The sequence below is a fragment of the Rhinatrema bivittatum genome, chromosome 6 (genome assembly GCF_901001135.1).
Source record: "Rhinatrema bivittatum chromosome 6, aRhiBiv1.1, whole genome shotgun sequence".
In the NCBI taxonomy this organism is placed as follows: Eukaryota; Metazoa; Chordata; class Amphibia; order Gymnophiona; family Rhinatrematidae; genus Rhinatrema; species Rhinatrema bivittatum.
This window is the reverse complement of record NC_042620.1, coordinates 177,138,806-177,160,478: the sequence shown is the minus strand read 5'-3', so window position 1 is coordinate 177,160,478 and position 21,673 is coordinate 177,138,806. Positions and strand designations below refer to the sequence as shown.

Here is a 21,673-nt window from a genome sequence, read left to right as displayed (position 1 = left end):
AGACTCAAATGACATAGTTAAGTGGTCCACATTTGACAGAGTATTGAAGCTGGAAATCAGTTAAATCGTTGCTAAAATTAAACCTGCTACTCACTCATGCGACCCAATACCAGCCAGTTCCTTGAAACAAGTACACCAAGTTACCACTCCGACAATCACAACCCCAATTAATCATTCACTGTCAGAAGGAATTATACCACATGAATTAAAACAAGTGGTGATAAATCCTAAAAATTAAGACTGGTAGAACTGATGACTGGGACAACTATCGTCCAATATCCAATTTGCCATTTCTAGCAGACGTTCTTGAGAAAGCAGTGTTATCTTAACTTGTAAATCACCTGGAAGATCAAAATATTCTCTTCCCAAATCATTTTGAATTTAGGAAACATCACTCAACTGAGACATTACTCCTCTCATTAATGGACTCGGTTTTACGAGGTCTTGACTCAGATGAAACTTATTGCCTTATGTTAATTGACTTAATATCCGCCTTTGACACTGTGGATCATAACCTGTTATGCCATTAGATGAGAAACATAGGGATCGATGGCATGGTTCTCAGATAGTTCTTTTCATCTCTAACAGATCATTCCAAGTTAAATTGGGCCACCATATAACTGACACTTTCCAGTGTGAAACAGGCTCAACCTTAAAGGCTCAGCCCTCTCAGCAGCACTATTCAATATTTACATGCTCCCACTGTCTAAATTACTGATGAATCTAGGAATAAGTTTCTTCTTGTATGCTGACGACATATAGTTTTACATCCCACTCTCCAGATCATTTGAAAACACAGCTTTGTTACTCTCTACCTATATGAAAGCAATACAATAAGAACTATCGCTTCTTAAACTGACATTAAACCCTAAAAAGACTGAAATCATTTGGCTGAGCAGAAACTCATCGACAGTTAAACCACCTGCTCTAGACTTGCTTAATTTTCAAATTAATCTCATCAAGTATGGGATTTAAATGTACAGCTAGATGAGAATCTCACAATGAAAATTCACATCAGAAAATTAATTAAGACAAGTTATACCAAGTTGCTTATACTACATTGGCTGAAACCATTATAACTTTTGCAGACTTTCATACTGTATTGCAAATTCTAATCTTCTCAAACCTTGACTACTGTAACTCCTTACTACTAGGTCTTCCAGCAAGTCACTTAAAACCACTACAGCTATTACAAAGTGCTGCAGCAAGATTATTATTAGGATCTAGGAAATATCACATTATACCCTTGCTGATGTATCTGCATTGATTATCAGTACATTCCAGAATCTACTATAAAGTATTGACGATAATATTCAACATCATTCACTCCAATAACACCGGCTTATTAGGAGTGACACTACAACTTTACAATCCTCAACGAACACTATGATCAAAAAAGTAAAGGACTATTGACTATTCCCACAATTGGTGCACACATCTGACGCAAATAAGAGATCGATGTTTTCCATAGTGGGTCCAAAGCTCTGGAATTCTCTGCCTGAGACATTACGTATTTTACCAGATAGAGATTTAAACATGAATTAAAACATGGCTATTCAAAAACGCATATAATTTAACTTAAAAACATCAGAATATACAGAACCACAAAGACAAGAAGGACAAAAGATAATAATTGAATCATGAAGAATAAATCAAACGAGAGAATGCAAGATTCTCAAAACAACCCATTGACTAAGACGAGAAAACAATCATTTCGTTTTAATTATCCGTACTCTTTGCCTTATGTACTAGATCAATTTTAATATGTACTAGAAAATTTCACTTGATATAAATTTTTGTTTGTTATAACATTGAATGTCATGTTGCAAACCATTGTGATCTGTACATGGAACGATGGTATATAAAATGTCTAAATAAATGAAAATAAATAAATGAAATACTTCTCCGCACAATGCAGGAGTAGCCTAGTTGTTAAGTTAGTAGATGGCAAGCCAGGGATCAAATTCCGCTTCTCCCATTAATACTGCTTGTGACCTTGTGCAAGTTATTTCGCCCTCCATTGACTGCTAAAATTTTAGAGCCTGATTCACTAAGCTGTTTTCCCATAGACACAGAATGGGAAAAAAGCCTTAGTGAATCATGCCCTTAGATTGTAAGCTTCTGGGCAGGGAACTACTAACTGCACCTAAATGATACTTGCCCTGAGCTCAGGTTTGTAAAGGTGAGTAATTAAATTAAAAATCCAAATCTCTGGTAGGTAGGACAAGGTTAAAACAGATTAGACATATTTATAGAAGGAGGGCAGTTATAATCTATTAAATATAAAAGTAAGGGAGGAACTTGCAAAACTGGAAGATTGGGCTTCCAAATGGCAGATGAAATTTAATGTGGCAAAGTGCAAGGTGATGCACATAGGGAAAAATAACCCTTACTGTAGTTATACAATGTTAGGTTCTATCTTAGGAGTTAGTAGTTACCAGCCAGGAAAGAGATCTAGGCGTCATAGTGGATAATACATAGAAATTATCGGCTCAGTGTGCTGTGATGATCAAAAAAGCAAACAGAATATTAGGAATTATTAGAAAGGGAATGGCAAATAAAGTGATGGATGTCATAATCTCTAATTCATGGCTACAGGAAACTGGAAGGATCCATTAGGATGAAACATGCTATATATGCTCTTAAACATACAGTTCTCTAAGTACTACTTGCTGTTTTTGGAGATAACATGCTGATATAGATGGACCTTGGCCTGCCCCAGTATGGCACTTGGTATTGCTATTTGTCTGTTTCTACAAATGTACAGCTTATCCAGTCATGCCATACAGAGAGCTTTGTGGCATTTAGTGAGATGAGGATAACCAGTCTTTACAGCACACACCACTGAACATTGTAAATCTCCATCTCCTGGAGATGTATGCCTAATGGAGGTAATTTAAGAAGAGACTTCTACGCATTATACATTTTTTTTTAATGTACAGAAGTGGCAGACTTATGCAAGAATTTCATGCTTGTGTGTAAGTTTACCTGGACTGAGCAGAGGATTTCGGGGGGGGGGGGGGGGGGGGTGTGGAGTTGGGGCAGAGTTTGGACTTGCATGCGTAATTTGTAACATTTGACTGCAGGTGCATAACATTTCAGGACAGTTTTTCATATACCAAATAGTAGGTGTCACTTGGGTGAGGTAGATCTAGAGGGATCATTTTCAAAGTGGATTTATGTATGTAAGCATATTTTGAAAATTGGTATAACTTATACGCAGTGTTGGAAAATTACCCTCCATGCCTGAGGGTTTCTTCACCCATTAGAAGAAATAGGTGTCTCATATCTGTAAATTCTTCTGTCTCCCATGGCTTTCTTACTTGGCTTTAAGCACATTCTCTCCCCCAGCCCCCTTTTTTTCCTTTGATACTTTCTATAGCTTTGACAAACGCCACACACTACCATTGCAATGCCACCTGTCATTTATTTTATATTAAGATAACATCTTTCCTAGCTCATATTACATTGATTTGATGAAGGGAGGAAGAAGCATCATGGAAACCGTTATAAAGAATAAAATCACAAAACATTTAGATAGACGTGGTTTAATGGGTCACAGCCAGCATGGATTTACCCAAGGGAAATCTTACCTCACAAATCTACATTTTTTTGAAGGGGTGAATAAATGTGTGGACAAAGGTGAACTGGTAGATGTGGTGTATTTGGATTTTCAGAAGGTGTTCAACAGAGTCCCATATGAGAGGCTTCTAAGAAAACTAAAAAGTCATGGGATAGGAGCAGTGGGCTACAAACCAGGAGACCAGGGTTTGAGTCCCGCTGTCGCTCCTTGTGACCTTGGGCAAGTCACTTTACCTCTATTGCCTCAGGTACAAACTTAGGGGCGGATTTTAAAAGCCCTGCTCGCGTAAATCCGCCCGGATTTATGCGAGCAGGGCCTTGCGAGCTGGCGCGCCTATTTTCCATAGGCCTGCCGGCGCGCGCAGAGCCCCGGGACTTGTGTAAGTTCCGGGGTTTTTTTGTCGGGGGCGGGGCCGATCGCGGCGTTTTGGGGGCGGGCCCGGGGCGTGGTTTCAGCCCAGGGCGGTCCAGGGGCGTGGCCGCGCCCTCCAGAACCGCCCCCGGGTTGCGTCTCGGCGCGCCAGCAGCCCGCTGGCGCGCGGGGATTTACTTCTCCCTCCGGGAAGCGTAAATCCCTGGACAAAGGTAGGGGGGGGGTTTAGATAGGGCCGGGGGGGGTGGATTAGGTAGAGGAAGGGAGGGGAAGGTGAGGGGAGGGAACGGAGGCAGGCTGCGCGGCTCGGCGCGCACCAGCTGCCCAAAATTGGCTGCCTTGCATGCGCCGATCCTGGATTTTAGCAGATACGCGCGGCTATGCGCGTATCTACTAAAATCCAGCGTACTTTTGTTTGCGCCTGGAGCGCGAACAAAAGTACGCGAACGCGCCGTTTTAAAAAAATCTACCCCTTAGATTGTAAGCCCTCGGGGATAGGGAAATACCTACAGTACCTGAATGTAAACCGATGTGATATCTCAGATCAAATGTCGGTATATATATATATATATAAAAAAATGTCAATATCTCTCTCTAAATTTTTGCCTCCATATTTCTCTAACAATTTCCCCCATTTGGTACCTCAGGGGAGGATTATTGAACAGAGTATTCCTACATTGGGAGGGGTGGGTTAAGGGTAAGGGTAAAATGGTTTAGTTTTTCTAAGATTTCTTTTGTCATGTAACTATATTAGCAGTGGTAGTGGCCAGAAGACAGCTATGGCTGTGAAATTGGTCAGCAGACGTGACCTCTAAGGCGAACCTCACAAAGATATCCTTTAAGGGATCTCTCCTATTTGAAAGTGAACTGGAAAAGCTGGCCAGTAAGTGGGGTGAATCTCCAGTGCCTCGGCTACTGGAAGAAAAGAGAAAGAGGTTGCAGCCCCCCTCACCTATGAGGGGTCTGTCCAAGAGCTCCTAATGCTTTTGGCCCTACAGGAACTCGACATTTCAGATGTCTCGATCCTCGGGAAAGTCTGTCCTTTCAGAGTCGTCATCCCAAGGGAGGGGCTGATTCGGGTTCAGGTTTGGCTTGAACTCCCCAATGAAATTTTGCTGACCCATCCATGGCACGAGGAGATAGGGGTTGACTATCCCTCTTCTACTAGTGGTGGGTCAAGATCACATCAGACAAATGGGTACGAGAAGGATTTGCGCTGGAGTTTCGCAGCACTCTTCTGTACATATTCATGATATCTCTGTGCCACTCCCAGCACAAGAAGCTGGCAGTGGAATTTACCTTGATAAGGCTCCTCAAATTGAGGGCTATAATTCCAGTACCTATGTCCCAGAAAAATATGGGGTGGTGTACCATCTATTTCATTGTACTCAAGAAGGAGGGTTCCTTTCGCCCCTATCTTGGACCTCAAGAGCGTCAACCATCATCTACGAGTTACTCATTTCCGCATGGAAACTCTATGCTCTGACATAATGGCTTTACAACAGGGAGAGTTCTTAACCTCCCTGGACCTCTCTGAGATCTACCTTCATATTCCAAACCAGCAAGACCACCAGTGTTTCCTACGCTTTGCGGTGCTGGACCGCCATTATCAGTTCCAGGTGCTGTCCTTTGGCCTGGCCACCGGCCCCCAGAACATTTTCCAAAATTATGATGCTTGTGGTGGTAGTGCTGAGGAAAGAAGGGATTCCTGTGCACCCATACTTGGACGACTGGTTGATCCAGGCGAAGTCGTTAGAAAAGAGTCTCCAGGTGACCAGCAGGATGACATCTCTGCTTCAGGAACTTGGTTGGGTTGTGAACATGGACAAAATTGTCTCAAGCCCTCCCAGTCCTTAGAATATTTGGGAATCTGGTTCAACACCAAGCAGGACAAGGTTTCCTCCTGCCCTCGCGGATAAGGAAGTTGATGGGCCCCAAGGTGCGGAGCTATCTTCAGGTCCTCGGTTTGATGGGTGTTGTCAGCCAGAGCTTTCAGCTGCTGGTAGATCGCTGGAGCCTCCCGTCCATTGACCTGCTGGCCACATCTCACAATGTTAAGTTCCCCAATTCTTCAGTCACAGAAGAGATCAGCGATCCCTGGGTTTTGACACCCTTGTTCAGACCTGGCCAGAAGAGGACTTAATGTACGCCTTCTCTCTGTGGTTCCTCCTGGGCAGGTTCATTCTCGAGATCAAGCGCCACAGGGGATTAGTCCTTCTAGTGGCTCCGGATTGGCCCAGACGCCCATGGTATGCAGACATGAGGAGACTTCTGGTGGAGGCCCCTCTGTGCCTCCCACCGCACAGGGACCTGGTCCTGCAAGGTCCGGTCCTTCACGAGGATCCAACTCTATTTTTTTCTTACAGTTTGGCCCTTGAGACGGCTCGCCTCATGAAGCGGGGATATCTGATGGCAGTAATTACCACCTTGCTCCGCACACGGAAATTCTTGACATCCTTAGCATATGTTTGGGTCTGGAGAGTATTTGAGGCCTGGTGCAAGGAACGCGGCATTGCCCCTCAGATGGCCAAAATCCCTCTAGCTCTGGAATTTTTACAGGGCGGATTGAATAAAGGGTTGTCCCTTTAGCCCTTGAAGGTCCAGGTAGCGGCTCTCTCCTGTTTCAGAGGTGAGGCGAATGGAACCCACCTGTTGGCATATCCGGACATGGCCCTTTTCAAAAAGCGTTAAGCAACTCTGGCCACCCTCTACGGTGGCCGGTTCCCTTGTGGAATCTTAATCTAATATTGGAGTTTTTGGCAGGGCCTTCCTTTCGGCCACTGCGCAGTCTGTCCTTAAGCCTGTTAACCCTGAAAACGGTGTTTCTGGTGGCGATACGCTTGGCTTGTCACATCTCTGAACTCCAAGCATTGTTGTGTCGGGAACCATTCTTCTGGATGACCCCAGGAGCATTACAGCTTCGTACCGTTCCATCCTTCTTGCCCAAGGTAGTCTCGGAATTTGATGTGAATCAGTCCATCTCGTTGCTGTCCCTAGATAGGCACAAGGTCATAGAAGACTACCGCCTCCACCATTAAACGCCAATAGGTTTTTGGTGAGGTATCTGGAACTTACAGAACTGGTGCGCAAGACGGACTGCTTGTTTGTCCTTCACAGTGGAAGGAGACAGGGCGAACTAGCTTTGTGGGCTACCATAACTCCCTGGATCAAGTAGGTGGTCACAGGAGCTTTTGTAGTGGCAGGAAAACCATTACCCTTTCAGGTTAAAGCTCATTCCACTAGGGCTCAGGCAGTATTCTAGGCGGAAGCTAAACTGCTGTCTCCCATCGACCACTGCCGAGCGGCGATGTGGTCCTCTTTACACACCTTCTCCAGGTTTGGATGTTCAGGCCTGAGAAGATGCAGCCTTTACAAGGGGGTATTAAGTGGACTGCGGGCAGCCTCCCGCCCCAATCGGGAGTAGCTTTTGTACATCCTATTAGTCCTGAATCCATCTGACTACACGCTAGGAAATGGAGAAATTACTTACCTGATAATTTCGTTTTCCTTAGTGTAGACAGATGGACTCAGCAGCCCACCCACGGCTGCCCAAGAAAGATGCCATGGAATCACCCATGAGGTGAATATCGATTCCAAAAGGTTACGGGTAAGCCGTCGCCCAATCCCTAGATCAAGGCATCTATAATCTTGCTGGGATTCAGCATTTATGGTTGGTTGAGTACAGTTACGGTTATCCGTTTTTAATCAAATTTTTATCAAGTTGTAATCAAGTTTTTCAATACTATGTCCTCAGTGGCTTTTGAAGAGAATACTGAGGAGCTGAGGTCACTGCAGGGGTGTATCTAGGGTGATCTCAGTTTTGAAACCTGGCTCCGTCGCCATCTGCTGGCAGGGGAGCATAACCCATTGGTCCTGAGTCCATCTGTCTACACTAAGGAAAACAAAATTATCAGGTAAGTAATTTCTCTATTTGGGTTAGTACAATAAAAATGTTTCATCTACATTTTTTTTTGTTGACCTTTGTTTCTGTTAATTGCACCAGTTATCTTCCATGTAAATAATACAATACATTGGGGAAAACAAACACAACAAAGCTTTGATGTTGATTCTGCTAAGAGTGAAACTTCAGATTATTGGGGGCTGGAGGAACTGAACTCTTTTTAGGAGCCTTTAATAGGGAGGAGGTTTACTTTTTTGCAGTCAACAGGTATATGTTTTTCTATTCTATTCAGAGTTGTCAAATTTTCTTTAATTATTTGGCAGGAAGTAACAGCAAGTAGTCGCCATTATGTGGACAGACTGTTTGATCCAGATCCTCAGAAGGTCCTGCAAGGTGTTGTGTAAGTAATAGATTTTTTTCCTTTAATTGCATTTACTATTGATAAGCTCTACATTTGACATTGAGTAAGTATTAAATAAGGAACCAAATCAATTGAGTTTCCAGTGTTTTCTCTTAATAAGAGAGAAATCCCTGGTGATACCTTGACCATGTCTTGGACATTTGAGAGATGCTTCTAAGCATAAGAACAATTTTTTTGATCAGATTCTGTGCTCAGGTGTCCCTACACTTATTTTTACTTCTTTCTCTCGGTACTATCTATTGTCTTTTTTTCAAATGCTATTTTGTTTTAGAATGGAGAAGGAAAGTCTGAAGCCTTAGGGGCTGATGTAATAAGGCGCACTGACATTAGTACATGTTTTTACTCCTGCTATAGCATGCATTTTTCTTCAATAAGTTAATCCTGAATTTTAAGAGTGGTTTTAACTCCTAAAAAATATGCACTAAAACAGGAGTAAAAACCCACATTAAAATTATTGCAGGTGCATGCAAATCCCATGGAAAAAAAGACATTAGCTATTTCCCAGCAATGGAGGGAGGTGCATTAAAGGCAAACAGCTTATAGCACATTTTCTTAATGCTGAAAATTTAATTCAGGGTTAGAGCAGGAGGAAAAATTAACTCACATGCCTTTTTGGGTTTTTTTTGTAATTTGTTTTTATTGATAATTTGCATTAGAACACAAAAAAATTACAAATCTGCCAGAAAAATATCCAAATGTAAGCAAACATATTACAACATTAGAAATGTTTCAGTATTACAGATACATGACACCCACATTTCCCAAATGTATCACTGTAGCCCCATATTGACAGACAAATACAATGAGTTCATTGTTTTAACCAGCTAAAACCTCTGGGCAATAGTAAGTGGACATGTAATACATGTACTATTAGCACATCTGGAGTAACCATAATTTCTCCCATGGTGTAATCAATAGAACCTGTCATTACATCAAAATATTGACACCCACTTTCTACAAAAAGGCTTCCCAGGTTTTTGGAATATTAGAATAGAAATCCTATAGCTGAAAAGTTATGTATTCCATTGTGTAGACCCACCAAATGAGGCATATCCACTCCTTCACAGAAGGAGCAGAGGTAGATCTCCAGTGGCAAACTGTTCCGTCTAGCTGCTACCAATTTATGATTGATTAAACTAATACCACCTTTTTTAACAGGTATAAAATCTGCGTATGGCATGCCTAAAAGAATGTGTAGAGGGTAACGTAATACCTGTGAATTTAGACATCCATGACAAAATTTCTGACCAATGTAATTGTATTTTGGGGCATTCATATCAAATGTGAAAAAAGGTTCCTGTCCCACCATGTTCTCACTAACAGTTATCATTATTCATCAAACCCATCTTGTTTAACCTATGAGTGTAGTATAATACCAGTGATATAAAATCTTGTACCTAGATTCCTGACTAGTAACACAGATTGAATTGCCCTTTGAGACCTGACAAAAGATATATTCCCGTTCTTCATGAGAAACATTTCAGTCTGTAACTTTTTTCCCATCTTACTTTAACCTCTTTCAAAGCATCTCCAGTTTTTCACAACAGTAAACTATAAAGCTTAGAAATGAGGCCTCTACCTTGGTTAGGAACCAGAATCGTATTTTCCAAAATGGTTAGTTTCCAATCGCAGGAATTCTTAATCAACACATTAGTCAGAAAGCCTTTCAGCTGTAAATACTGGAATTGTGTCACAGTCTAGAGTTTTGCAATTGATGTTTTCTTGTACATACCCGGATCAGTTCAGACTCCTTTGTTTTGCCCCCCCTCTAGTAGATGGAGACAGAAGTTTACCAACAAACTCCGCCTTATCTAGGATGGAGCCACCTACAGTCTGGCAGTATTCTTCCGTCTCCAGTAGATGGTGGTGGTGTAACACCTGTGTTAGGGCCTAATATAGATTTTATGACAGTGTTAGTTTAGTTAGATATTTAAAAAAAGAGAAAATTCCAGGAGAGGGACTGCAGAGACTGCCTGCAAGTTAGAGTCTCCCGCCTCCCAAGGGGTTGTGAGGTCCTGAGGGGACCATCCCCCCTGGTTTCAGAGGCAGCTGAGGTACAGGGTGGAAAGCCCCTTTGCTAGCTCAAACTACTGCTGGGGAGTGAGCCCGGCTCACTCCCCCCAGTAGGTCCAGAACCCGGAGGCTATCGGGCAAGTATTTGTCTTATATAAAAAGAAAAAAGGATTGTATTTTTTTGTTGTGGCTCGAGTCTCCCTTCCCTTCCGATTGTGGTGGGGGTAGTTTCATGCTGTTTTGCTGTGTTTCGGGGGGTGGCAATAGATTTTATTTTTAGTTACAGCAATGCCGTGTCGAGCCGCATGTCGGGCCTGTGGTGCCATGTGAGCGCGCCTGTCGCGGGACGGGCTGTGTGCAAATTGCCTTTCAGGGGGAGAGGGAACCTTCATGACCCCGTGGAGGGTCGTTGTTAGGGTGCAGAAGTTCACTGGAGCCTTCGGGGAGCTGCCACCCTCTGTTTCTGGCCCATTTCCGCAAAACGTGGGAACGGCCGCCATTTTGGATCCATTGGGATCAGCGGCCTCCAGAGCGAGCGCCATTTTGGCCCCGCTGGTGTCAGCGGCCTCGGCAGCGCAGGGGGAGGAGGATCTCCCACCGAGTTTATCACTGCAGCAGAGGGTCCCTGAGAGGGGACAGGCCCGCAGGTCTTGGCAGCCGTGGCGCTGGGGATGTCTCTGCAGGGGATACAGACGAGTCATCCTCAGAGTCTTCTTTTTCTTCTGATTTTGCCCTTTTTTTTTTTTTTAATTCTTTATTTCTGATTTTAATTCACAAAACAAAAATCAAAACATCTATTATAATTCCATACAATGAAATTATTTTCAAGGAAAGGGGATTAACATAATTCTGATTACTTCCCAACAGTTCAAATTAGCATTACATAAAACAAATCTCCCCTTCCCATTTACCAAACAATATAGGGGAGCTGCTAATGAGCATAATTCTAAGGAAAAATTAATACAATCATATAATAACAGAAACTGGTCAGGCCAATTTACCAAACCAAACAGTTATTGCTGGCTAACATTACTTTCCTCATCGCCTCGGGCCCTTTGGCCTTCTAAGAATTTTTCCAAATCAGAAGGTTCATAGTATATATATTTTTCCCCCCTCACCCACATCAGACATTTACAGGGAAATCTTATTACAGTTCGTATCCCATAAGTTTTAGCTATGTTTGCTAAGGTAATACATTTTTTCCGCCTGACTTGGGTGTCCCTTGCTATGTCTGGATAGATCCAGATTCTCTGGCCCAAGTAGAGCGAGGTCCTATTAGACATATAGACCTTAAGAATTTTATCTCTGTCCTCGGACCGAGAAAATTTTACCACGAGGGTACCCCTATTCTCCACTTGGGCACTAAGAGATGTCTCAATTAATTCTGTGACATTTAAAGTTAACTCCTGCTGATCTTGATTTATGTTTCCATTTTGGCTATTCTGTGCAATAAAATAAACTTTAGCTATAGAAGGTAGCTCTTCAGATGATAATGAGAGGATATTCAAAAAATAATTTTTTAGTTGTTCTCTTACTGAAATTAATTTACACTTAGGAAAATTAATTATCCTAAGGTTTAAATATCGAACTTCATTTTCCAAAGACTCCACTTTTTTAGCTATGATGTTGTCACCTTTGATGATACTAGCCTGCACTTTCTTTACCGAATTTAATTCCTCTTCTACTCTTACTAATGTTGAGCTGTTACTAGTAACCAATGGATTTATATTTAATATCACATTTTGCATCTCCTTAATATTTACATTTAAATTTGTAATATTAGTCTGTAAAGCCGTTATTGCTTGCCATAGCATTTCTAGGGAAACCTGTTTGGGAGGAGACACTACATAAGTAGGGGTTGAGGAAAGAACATTTTGAACAATAGTTCCTTGTCTGTCAAAGTTCCCATTATCGAGAGAGGAATTAAGTTCTCCAGCAATTTTTGTTCTCCCGTCGGGTTTCTTATTTCCCCCGACAATATATTCTCCCTCTAATGATGGACCCGCTGCTCCTTCGAGCACACTCACACACACTGGCTTTATACCCTGTACCTCCTCAATAGGACTTTCCAGTAACATCGACTTCCGTATGTCTGAAAAGTCTGGTTCAGTGGCATAGCCAGTAGACCGAGGGGGAATCGGTACTGTTGGTGCCCCGGGACTAAGAGTCACTTCGCCCAATGAAGGAGAAATTTGCTCTTTTTCTACCTCCATAATAGGCCTCTCCGGAGTTATAACTCCCGACGGTGAGTAGAAACCTGTAATCATTGCTTGTATGGGATTCGGTCTGGCAGGTACTGAGGACTCCTGCCTGACCTTTCCCTTACGTTTCGTGTGAGGCATCGTTTCAAATAAACTTTATCAATGAGCTGGGGATCTACTCACAGTTCTGTTAATCCTCAGGTATCGGAATAAGATGTAAGAACTGGTAACCACTACACTAGTGCAAGGTTCCTGGCGCCTTCTTCGCCTTCGCCGGCCTAAGCCGGACCAAGCCGCGCGCCCCTTACGGAGCGCGCGGCTTAGGCAGCGTGCGCCGACGGCGGCGGTGCGCCGTCTGCCTCTTGATTTTATAGCAGCAGACACGAACTGCTCACGTGACCGAGGGACCTCCTTCCGGGTCGGGGCAGCCGCCGAGACCTGCAGCTGTTCCAAGGGTAACGATGTCAAAAAAGAGTCTCTCCCGGTAGGGCAATGGTATCCCACTCCTCTCTGTTGCAGCTCCCCAAGCGGCAGACACTGGAAGTTGGGAGCTGCAACAGAGAGGAGTGGGATACCATTGCCCTACCGGGAGAGACTCTTTTTTGACATCGTTACCCTTGGAACAGCTGCAGGTCTCGGCAGCTGCCCCGACCCGGAAGGAGGTCCCTCGGTCACGTGAGCAGTTCGTGTCTGCTGCTATAAAATCAAGCGGCAGACACTGATTTTGCCCTTTTAATGCATAAGGCCTTTTAGGCCCAGAAGGCAGGTAAGAAGAGGGCTCTTATTCTGGACTCCCAACCCAGGCCTCAGAAGCGGACCAGGAACGCCCAGGACCCGGGTCTTTCATCTGGACAGTGGCCCTCCAACTTGCGGACCCCTTTGGAGATCCGGATTCCTCCACGGAATTGGAGGATCAGGATGACTGGGAGTTACCTTCCCAGCCCCCGAGGGGAGGTGAAGGGGAGGCTGATCAACTGCAGAGCGGTCTTCGGGGGTCCCATGTGGCGGACGGAGACGACCTGAAGGTGGTCTGTCTCTTTCGGAGAGACGAACTGGCTCCGCTCATTCCGGCTATTTTGGGGGAGTTAGGCATTCAACGTCCCCAGGAAGAGTCTGGGTGGATCTGCATCAAATTGCTCCATTTAATGTGCACTGTTTATTCTGCATTGTGCTCTCCCCCCCAGCAACACACACTAACACCCTAATCCCCGTCCTCTATTCGCCTACTGCTACCCTGCTTCCTTCTTGCCCACCCCTCTCTCTCTCTCCTTCACCCCCTCCATCTTCAACCACAATGACCACACAACAAATCCGCCATATTCACCTCCCCCACAACAGACGCCCCCATCTCCTTCCCCTCCGACCACCCCCCTCTTACAAGTCCCTTCTCCCCATCCTCTCGACCCCCCTCAACCAATTTCTAGGACTCACTACCCTCTCTATCATCTTGTTCAATGCCCAATCACTCTCTAAAAAAACCCCCATTCTAAATGACCTCCTCACTGATGCCAACCCAGACGTCTGTGCGATCACGGAAACCTGGCTCAAAGAAACCGACATAGTCCTCTTGAACCAGCTACCGACCCACTCCTACGAATTCCTTTCCATTCCAAGACCTAAGAAAAAAGGAGGCGGCATCCTCCTAGCCTTCAAGAAGCACCTCAATCTCAAACTCACCCACTCCACCTCTCCCACCAAATTAGAAATTGGCCTCTTTAAGTCTCCCTCACTACAGATTTGTCTTATTTATGCCCCTCCTGGCTCCATTGAACGGGACCCCTCCCCCTTAATCGAATTCTTATCCACCAACATCAACACTGAAATTCCCTCCATCATCCTAGGAGATTTCAACCTCCATGTTGATGCCACCCCCCTTACCCCCTCTTGTGAGACACTCCTCACAGCACTCCAAGCAATAGGCCTCAGACAAATCATTGCCTCCCCCACCCACCAAGCTGGACACTCCCTGGACCTCATATTCGTCAACCACTACTTCCTACCTTCCCACCCCCCCCACCTGCTCCCCAGTACCCTGGTCAGACCACTTCCTCATAGAAGCCTTGCTTACCCTTAACTTCCCCACCACCCCTACCCACACAAACAACACAACCTTTACCTTTAGAAAATCCTGCTCAGGAGATGAACTAGCTCTTGCTATCTCCAACGTCTCTACTATCCTTGACTGCTCCACTCCAGAAACTGCCATCACATCCTGGTTCAGCACAACCCTAGAAATCGCTGACAAACTATGTCCCATCACCAGACGTAACCTACCCCAATCCACAAAAAACCATCAATCATGGTACACGACTGAATTAAGATCCTTAAAACATACCCTTAGGCAGCGGGAGAGAATCTGGCGTAAAGCCCCCTCACCCCAATCCGCCTCAAGCTACAAATCCGCCCTTCACCACTATAGAATAACCACCCTTAAAACTAAACGAGATTTCTATGCTTCCAAGATCCACCAGTACATGTACAACCCTAAAGCCCTCTTCAATTATGTTGCCAACCTTACCAAGTCCTCCCAGCCCTCTATCCCTGAAAATGAAGCCTCCGCCAAAAGCGAAGAAATCGCCCAATATTTCCTCGCAAAAATCACTAACATCCTCCGTAGATTTCAACTCCCTTCCCCTTCAATCCCCCTTTCCCCTCCGCTCCAACCTTCCCCCACCATACCCACCCTCCAAACCCTCGAACTGACTTCTTCCAAAGAAGTGGAATCTATCCTTAGAAAACTCAAACCTGCATCCCACCCTTCAGACACCATCCCTACAAAATCCCTCCTCTCCATCCCTAATTCGATATCCAAACCCATTGCAGACATTATAAACTCCTCCCTCTCTTCAGGCTCTGTCCCTGATGCCCTCAAACAAGCAATTGTTAAGCCCCTCCTAAAAAAACCAGCATTAGACCCCAAAGACCCCGCCAACTTTCGCCCCATCTCTAACCTGCCCTTCCTCTCCAAAATTATGGAAAGATTGTGAACACCCAACTTACAGAATATCTAGAAAACAACAATATACTACACCCAGCCCAATACGGCTTCCGTAAGTACCTCAACACCGAAACACTCCTGCTCTCCCTCACTGACCACTTGCTCATAGGCATGGACCAAGGCAACTGTTACCTCCTCGCCCTTCTCGATATCTCAGCTGCCTTTGACACCATCAATCACAACCTCCTCATCAACCGTTTGACCGAAATAGGCATCTCAGGCCTAGCCCTGCTATGGTTTAAATCCTATTTATCCAACAGAAAGTTTTCTGTCAAGATAGGAAACGCCAATTCCACACTCTACCCCCTGGCTCAAGGTGTCCCCCAAGGTTCCTCCCTCTCCTCTACCCTTTTCAATATATATCTTACTCCCCTATGCCAGCTCCTCACCGAACTCGGCCTCAAATTCTACCTCTATGCAGATGACGTGCAAATCATCATTCCCATTCACAACTCTCTCTCAGACGCCCTCGCTTTCTGGAACACATGTCTTGCCAACATAAACGATTTCCTCACCAACATCCTCCTCGCCCTAAACTCCGCTAAAACAGAGCTGCTCCTTATCTCTCCCCACCTTCCCCCTAAACCCTTGATCTCCAATGACCCAGCCTTCAATACTATAGTATCCCAACCTACTGCAAGAGACCTTGGGGTAATTCTCGATCAACAACTCAACCTAAAAAAACAGATCAACTCCATCCTCAAAGCAGGTTTCTTCAAGCTCAATATCCTGAAGAAGCTCAGACCCCTCCTCCACTATCATGATTTCTGTACTGTCGTTCAAGCTACCCTTTCCTCAAAGCTTGACTACTGTAATGCCCTCCTCCTCGGTCTACCCTCCTCCACTACCAAACCCTTACAGTTGCTCCAAAATGCAATTGCCAGGGTTATCACCAACACTCGGAAAACCGATCATATCACCCCCATACTCAAAGAACTCCACTGGCTCCCCATCGCATCTCGTATTCTCTTTAAAGTCTTAACTATATTACACAAATCTATCCACTCTCACAACGCTAACTGGCTGGATGAACCCTTCTGTCCCATACGTTCTGACCGACCTATTCGTTCTGTCAACATAGGTACCCTCTCCATTCCCCCTTTGAAAAAAGCCCACCTCTCCGCCACCAGAGATCGCGCATTATCCATTGCAGGCCCTAAACAATGGAACGCCCTCCCTACCACGCTCAGGCTTGAGCCATGTTACTCCAAGTTCAGAAAAAAACTTAAAACATGGCTCTTCCAACAAGCCTACCCTGTCTAATCTCCACCCCCCTTCATTGAACCTCTTGTATATAGACCCTTGGGCCCTTGTAAGTATATAGACCCTGTAAGCAACACGTTTAAGCCTGTATATCCAGACCTGTAAATAGCCTGTATATCCAGACCTGTAAATAGCCTGTTACAGTTTTAATGCTTCTTTTTCATTGTCTCCTGCACTATGTATATTCCTCCCTGCTTCCCCTCCCTGTTGATTGTAATTTCAGCCTTTCAGTTACAATGTGAACCGGTATGATGTATGCTTACTAATGCCGGTATATAAAAGTTTTTAAATAAATAAATAAATAAATAAGAGTCTCGCCTAGAGTCTATGGACCCTGTGATGTTGGGCCTAAGGGGGCCTCCTTCATCCTTCCCGTTTCATTTTTCGGCTACTGATTTGCTCTTCAAGGAATGGGACACTCCAGACTTGGGCCTTAAGGTGGTTAAGGCAATGGATAAGCTCTATCCTCTGCCTGAGGAGGCCTTGGAGCTTTTAAGAGTTCCTAAGGTGGATGCAGCGGTGGCTGCGGTCACGAAGAAGACCACCATTCCGGTCACTGGGGGGACGGCCCTTAAGGATTTGTAGGATAGCAAACTGGAGATTCAGCTCAAGAAGATCTTCGAGGTTTCCGTGCTTGGAATTCGTGCGGCGATGTGTAGCAATTTTTCTTTGAGGGCAGGTCGGCGTTGGGTGCAGCAGCTCTTGGATAATGAGTCGCTCTCTCTCAGGAGGAATCTCTCCAAGCGGGGCGACTTGAGGTGGTGATTGCCTATCGTGTGGATGCCTTTTACGATTTGCTTCGCACGTCGGCCAGAACCATGGTATCGGCCATGTCAGCAAGACGTCTGCTATGGTTACGCAACAGGGCGGCGGATGTGTCATCTAAAGCTCAACTGGGATCTTTGCCGTTTAAGGGAAAACTGCTGTTTGGGAAAGAGCTGGAAGATCTGATTCAGTCCTTGGGCGAGAATAAGGTACATCGTTTTCCGGAAGATAGACCAAAGTCGAGAGGTTCTTTTGCTTCCAGGTCACGATTTAGAGGAGGTCGGAGGCCTCTGACTTCTCGGGGGTCGGTTTCTTCTTTTCGACACAACGCCAACAGGCAGCAGATGTACGCTCAGTCCTTTCGTGGGTGCCGTTTCGGTAGGCCTGGCACCGGTCAGAGCACACCGGGTGGAAAGCCTTCACAATGATGTGTGGCCGGTCCATTCCTTGGTTCCCGTGGTGGAAGGCAGATTGTTTCTGTTTCACGAGGAGTGGGCCAAAATCACTTCGGATCAGTAGGTGCTGTCAGTGATAAGTCATGGTTATGCGTTAGATTTTGCACGCCGGCTCCTCCAGCGATTCCTGGTCTCTCCATGCGGTCATGCAACAAAGCGCCATGCAGTAAAGGAGACTCTGCAGCGTCTTCTTGACCTCGGTGCCGTTGTCCCAGCTCCTCCGGCGGAGCTTTGACGGGGTCATTATTCCATTTACTTCGTGGTGCCCAAGAAAGAAGGGACTTTCCGACCCATCCTCGACCTCAAGCTGGTCAACAGATACCTTTGGATTCCCCGTTTCTGGATGGAAACATTAAGGTCCGTCATTGTGTTGGTCCGACGAGGGGAATTTCTTGCATCCCTGGATCTAACGGAGGCATATTTACACATCGGGATTCGGGCCGATCATCAGAGGTTCCTGAGGTTCTCCGTCTTGGGGTATCACTACCAATTTCAGGCTCTGCCATTCGCTCTGGCCACTGCGCCCAGGACATTCACCAAGGTTATGGTGGTAGTGGCAGCACAGCTCCGGAAGGAGGGGTTTTTAGTACACCCGTACCTGGACGATTGGCTAATTCGAGCGAAATTGGAGTTGCTTTGCCAGGAGGCGATAAACAGAGTACTTCAATTGTTGAGAACCCTCGGCTGGGTAGTCAACATGTCCAAAAGTCGTCTAGTGCCATCCCATTCGTTGGAAGTTTTGGTAGCTTGGTTCGACACTCGTCAGGGAACAGTGTCCTTAACGGAGGACGACCCTAGGGTTGTGCGGCTGTTCTGGAAAGAGCCCTAGGTTTTGGGGAGCTGGGTATCAAGGTTACCCAGGAAGATTCAGATAACGAGGGGGTGGATCCAGTACTGGATGGCCTACAGGAACCACTGAAAGCGTTTCCTTTGCCCAAGAAAGTGAAGAAACTGGTAAACTGGGAATGGGGTTCTCCGGAGCCTGGCTTGAAGGTCAGCAGAATGATGGCAAAGTTGTGTCCGTTAACTGAAGAGACCATGTAGTTACTGAGGCTTCTTAAGGTGGATGCGGATGTCTCGGCAGGTACCAAGAAGACCATTATTCCAGTGGCAGGGTCTGCTGCTTTGAAGGACATGCAGCACCGCAAATTGGAGATTCAATTGAAAAGCATGTTTGAAGTTTCAGCAATAAGCCTTCAGGCAGCGATTTGTGCTTGCCTGATGCAGAGGGCCTGTTTGCGCTGGGTGTAGAAGGCGCAGGAGAAAGGGGCCTGCTTCTGGGGACTTCAGTCAGGTGGCACGGCTGGAGGCTGGGGTGGCCTATGTGGCAGATGCGCTTTATTTATTTTATTTATTTAGATTTTTTTGTATTCCTCTTTTTGGAATATAAATAAGACTTGGTTCAGTCGTCGGCCAGAAATATTGTATCTGCGGTAGCAGCAAGGAGCATTCTGTGGTTACAAAATTGGTCAGCAGATGTATGGTGCAAATCACAACTTTGTAATCTCACTTTTAAGGGAAAGCTGCTCTTCGGCAAGGTCCTGGAGCAACTGATGAAAGTTCTGGGCGAGTCCAAGGACAACAAGTTGCTGGAGGATAAGAAAGTGGCCAAGAAGATTTTTCCTCTGTGCTTCCGATTTCAGGAGTATCTCGGGCTTGGGGCAGATGCAGATCTCAGGAAGGCAACAGTCCTTTTGTGGTGCCTGCAGGACTCAAAGAGTTGGCTCTGGTCTGTCAACTGGAGGTGGGAAAACCTCGCAATGAAGTTGTGCAGGTCAACTCTTCGATGGAAGCGATAGGAGGGAGGTTGTTCCTTTTTTTATGAAGAGTGGGCCAAGATCATGTCGGAGCAGGGAGGTTTTTATGGTGTCCCATTGCGTGTTCTGAAGCAAATGAGAGGCCATCCAGGATGCTCTCCACTGCTTGCATATGCTGGATGCAATTGTGCCAGTGCCTACTCTAGAGAGGAAGGCACATTTTGGCCCCTTCTAGATCTACAGAAAGTCACCATGGCGCTGCGGGTTCTGCATTTTCAAATGGAGATGTTGCGGACGGTAATTGCGGCGGTCCGAAGAGGAGAATTTCTTGCATCCTTGGACTTGACGGAAGCCTATCTGATGTAACCATTTGGCAGGAGCAGCAGACTTTTCTGCACTTCATGATGCTGGGACAGCATTTCCAATTTCGGGCACTCCATTTTGGGTTGACTACAGCACCACGCATGTTCACAAATGTGATGGTGGTGGTGGTGGCGGCCCTGCGAAGGGGGGGGGATTCTGATTCACCCGTATTTGGACAATTGTTTCATTAAGGCAAAGTCCAAAGAGGAGTGTTCACAGGCAAATACTCAGGGTGATGGAAATGTTCCAGTCGCTCAGCTGGGTGATAAACCTAGCCAAGAGTCACCTAGTGCCGACTCAGTCTTTGGACTGAGTTCGATACCCAGGCCAGCAGGGTCTTTCTCACCCCAGAGAAGGTGGAAAAGATTGTTACAGGTACTGAGGTTTTTACATTTGCCAGTTCCTAAGGCCTGGGATTATTTACAGATTCCGGGTTCTGTGGCATATACACTAGATTTGGTGCCACAAGTGTTTGCCCACCTGAGGCCTCTGCAGTGGGACCTGCTGTCCTGGTGGAATCCGTTGTCGGAGGAGTATCAGCAGCCATTACCATTACAGGAAGAATCCAGGCCCAGTCTCATCACAGTTTGGAGAAAGGGATAAACCTAGAGACTCCGGAGTGGATGGTGGTGACCACAGATGCCAACCTCACTGGTTGGGGGGCTGTCTGTCAAGGGCAGACGGCCCAGGGTCATTGGTCGCCGGTAGAAGCGACGTGGTCAATCATTCGCTTGGAAACAAGGGAAGCACTCAGGGTGCTGATTGTTTTCTTTTCTCAGGTCTGAGGTCAAGTGGTACGAGTATTCTCGGGCAGTGCGATGACTATGGTGTATATCGATTGCTAGAGCGGAACGAAGAGTTGCGCTGTAGCTCTTGAGACCCAGGAGCTTTTTCTTTGGGCGGAAGGGCATCTGCAGAGAATCCGGCATCATATGAAGATGGAGTGGACTATGTACAACTGGACTATCTCAGCAGGCAAAAGTTGGACCTAGGAAAATGGGAATTGTCAGGGAAAGGCTTTGGCCTCATCTGAACTCGCTTGGACAACCCACAGCTGGATCTAATGGCATTGAGATGCAGTGCCAAGGTGCTGAGGTTCTTCAGTCACAGATGGGAAGTCAGGGCTGAGGACATAGATATCTTGATTCTTCTGTGGCTGGCAGCGACTGTGTTGTACGTGTTTCCTCCGTGGTCGTTAATAGGCTGCCTGTTGAGCTGCATAGAGAAACATCCGAGAAGGGTGATTCCTGTGGTGCTGGAGTGGCTGCGGCGGCTATGGTTTGCAGATCTGATCCAATGCACAGTGCACGGACCCCTCAGGCTGTCTTATTTGTCGAGGCTGTTGAGGCAAGGTCCTATCTTCTTGGATTGGGCAGATCACTTTTGTCTTGCGGCTTGGCTTTTGAGAGGAGGTTTTTAAAATTAATATTGAAAGGGTACTCAGAGCCGGTAATCACCACTTTACTTCAGGCCAGGAGACCGTCCACTTCCATGGCATACGGAAGAGTATGGAAGGTGTTTGAGACATGGGGTGAGGAAGGAAGGCTTAGACTCATTGAGGTTCTGTATCCCACAAGTTTT

The 21,673-nt window shown here is 45.7% G+C and overlaps 1 protein-coding gene across 4 annotated transcripts in view; it reads left to right on the top strand.

Moving 5' to 3' along the window:
• ARMC8 (armadillo repeat containing 8) overlaps nt 1-21,673 on the top strand; it is a 311,684-nt gene that overhangs the window by 21,733 nt on the left and 268,278 nt on the right. For all 4 annotated transcript variants that reach the window (XM_029606184.1, XM_029606183.1, XM_029606181.1 and 1 more), the window contains exon 2: nt 8,180-8,256. In XM_029606184.1, the coding sequence (XP_029462044.1) occupies nt 8,180-8,256 (77 nt within the window). The remainder of the gene's footprint in view (nt 1-8,179; nt 8,257-21,673) is intronic.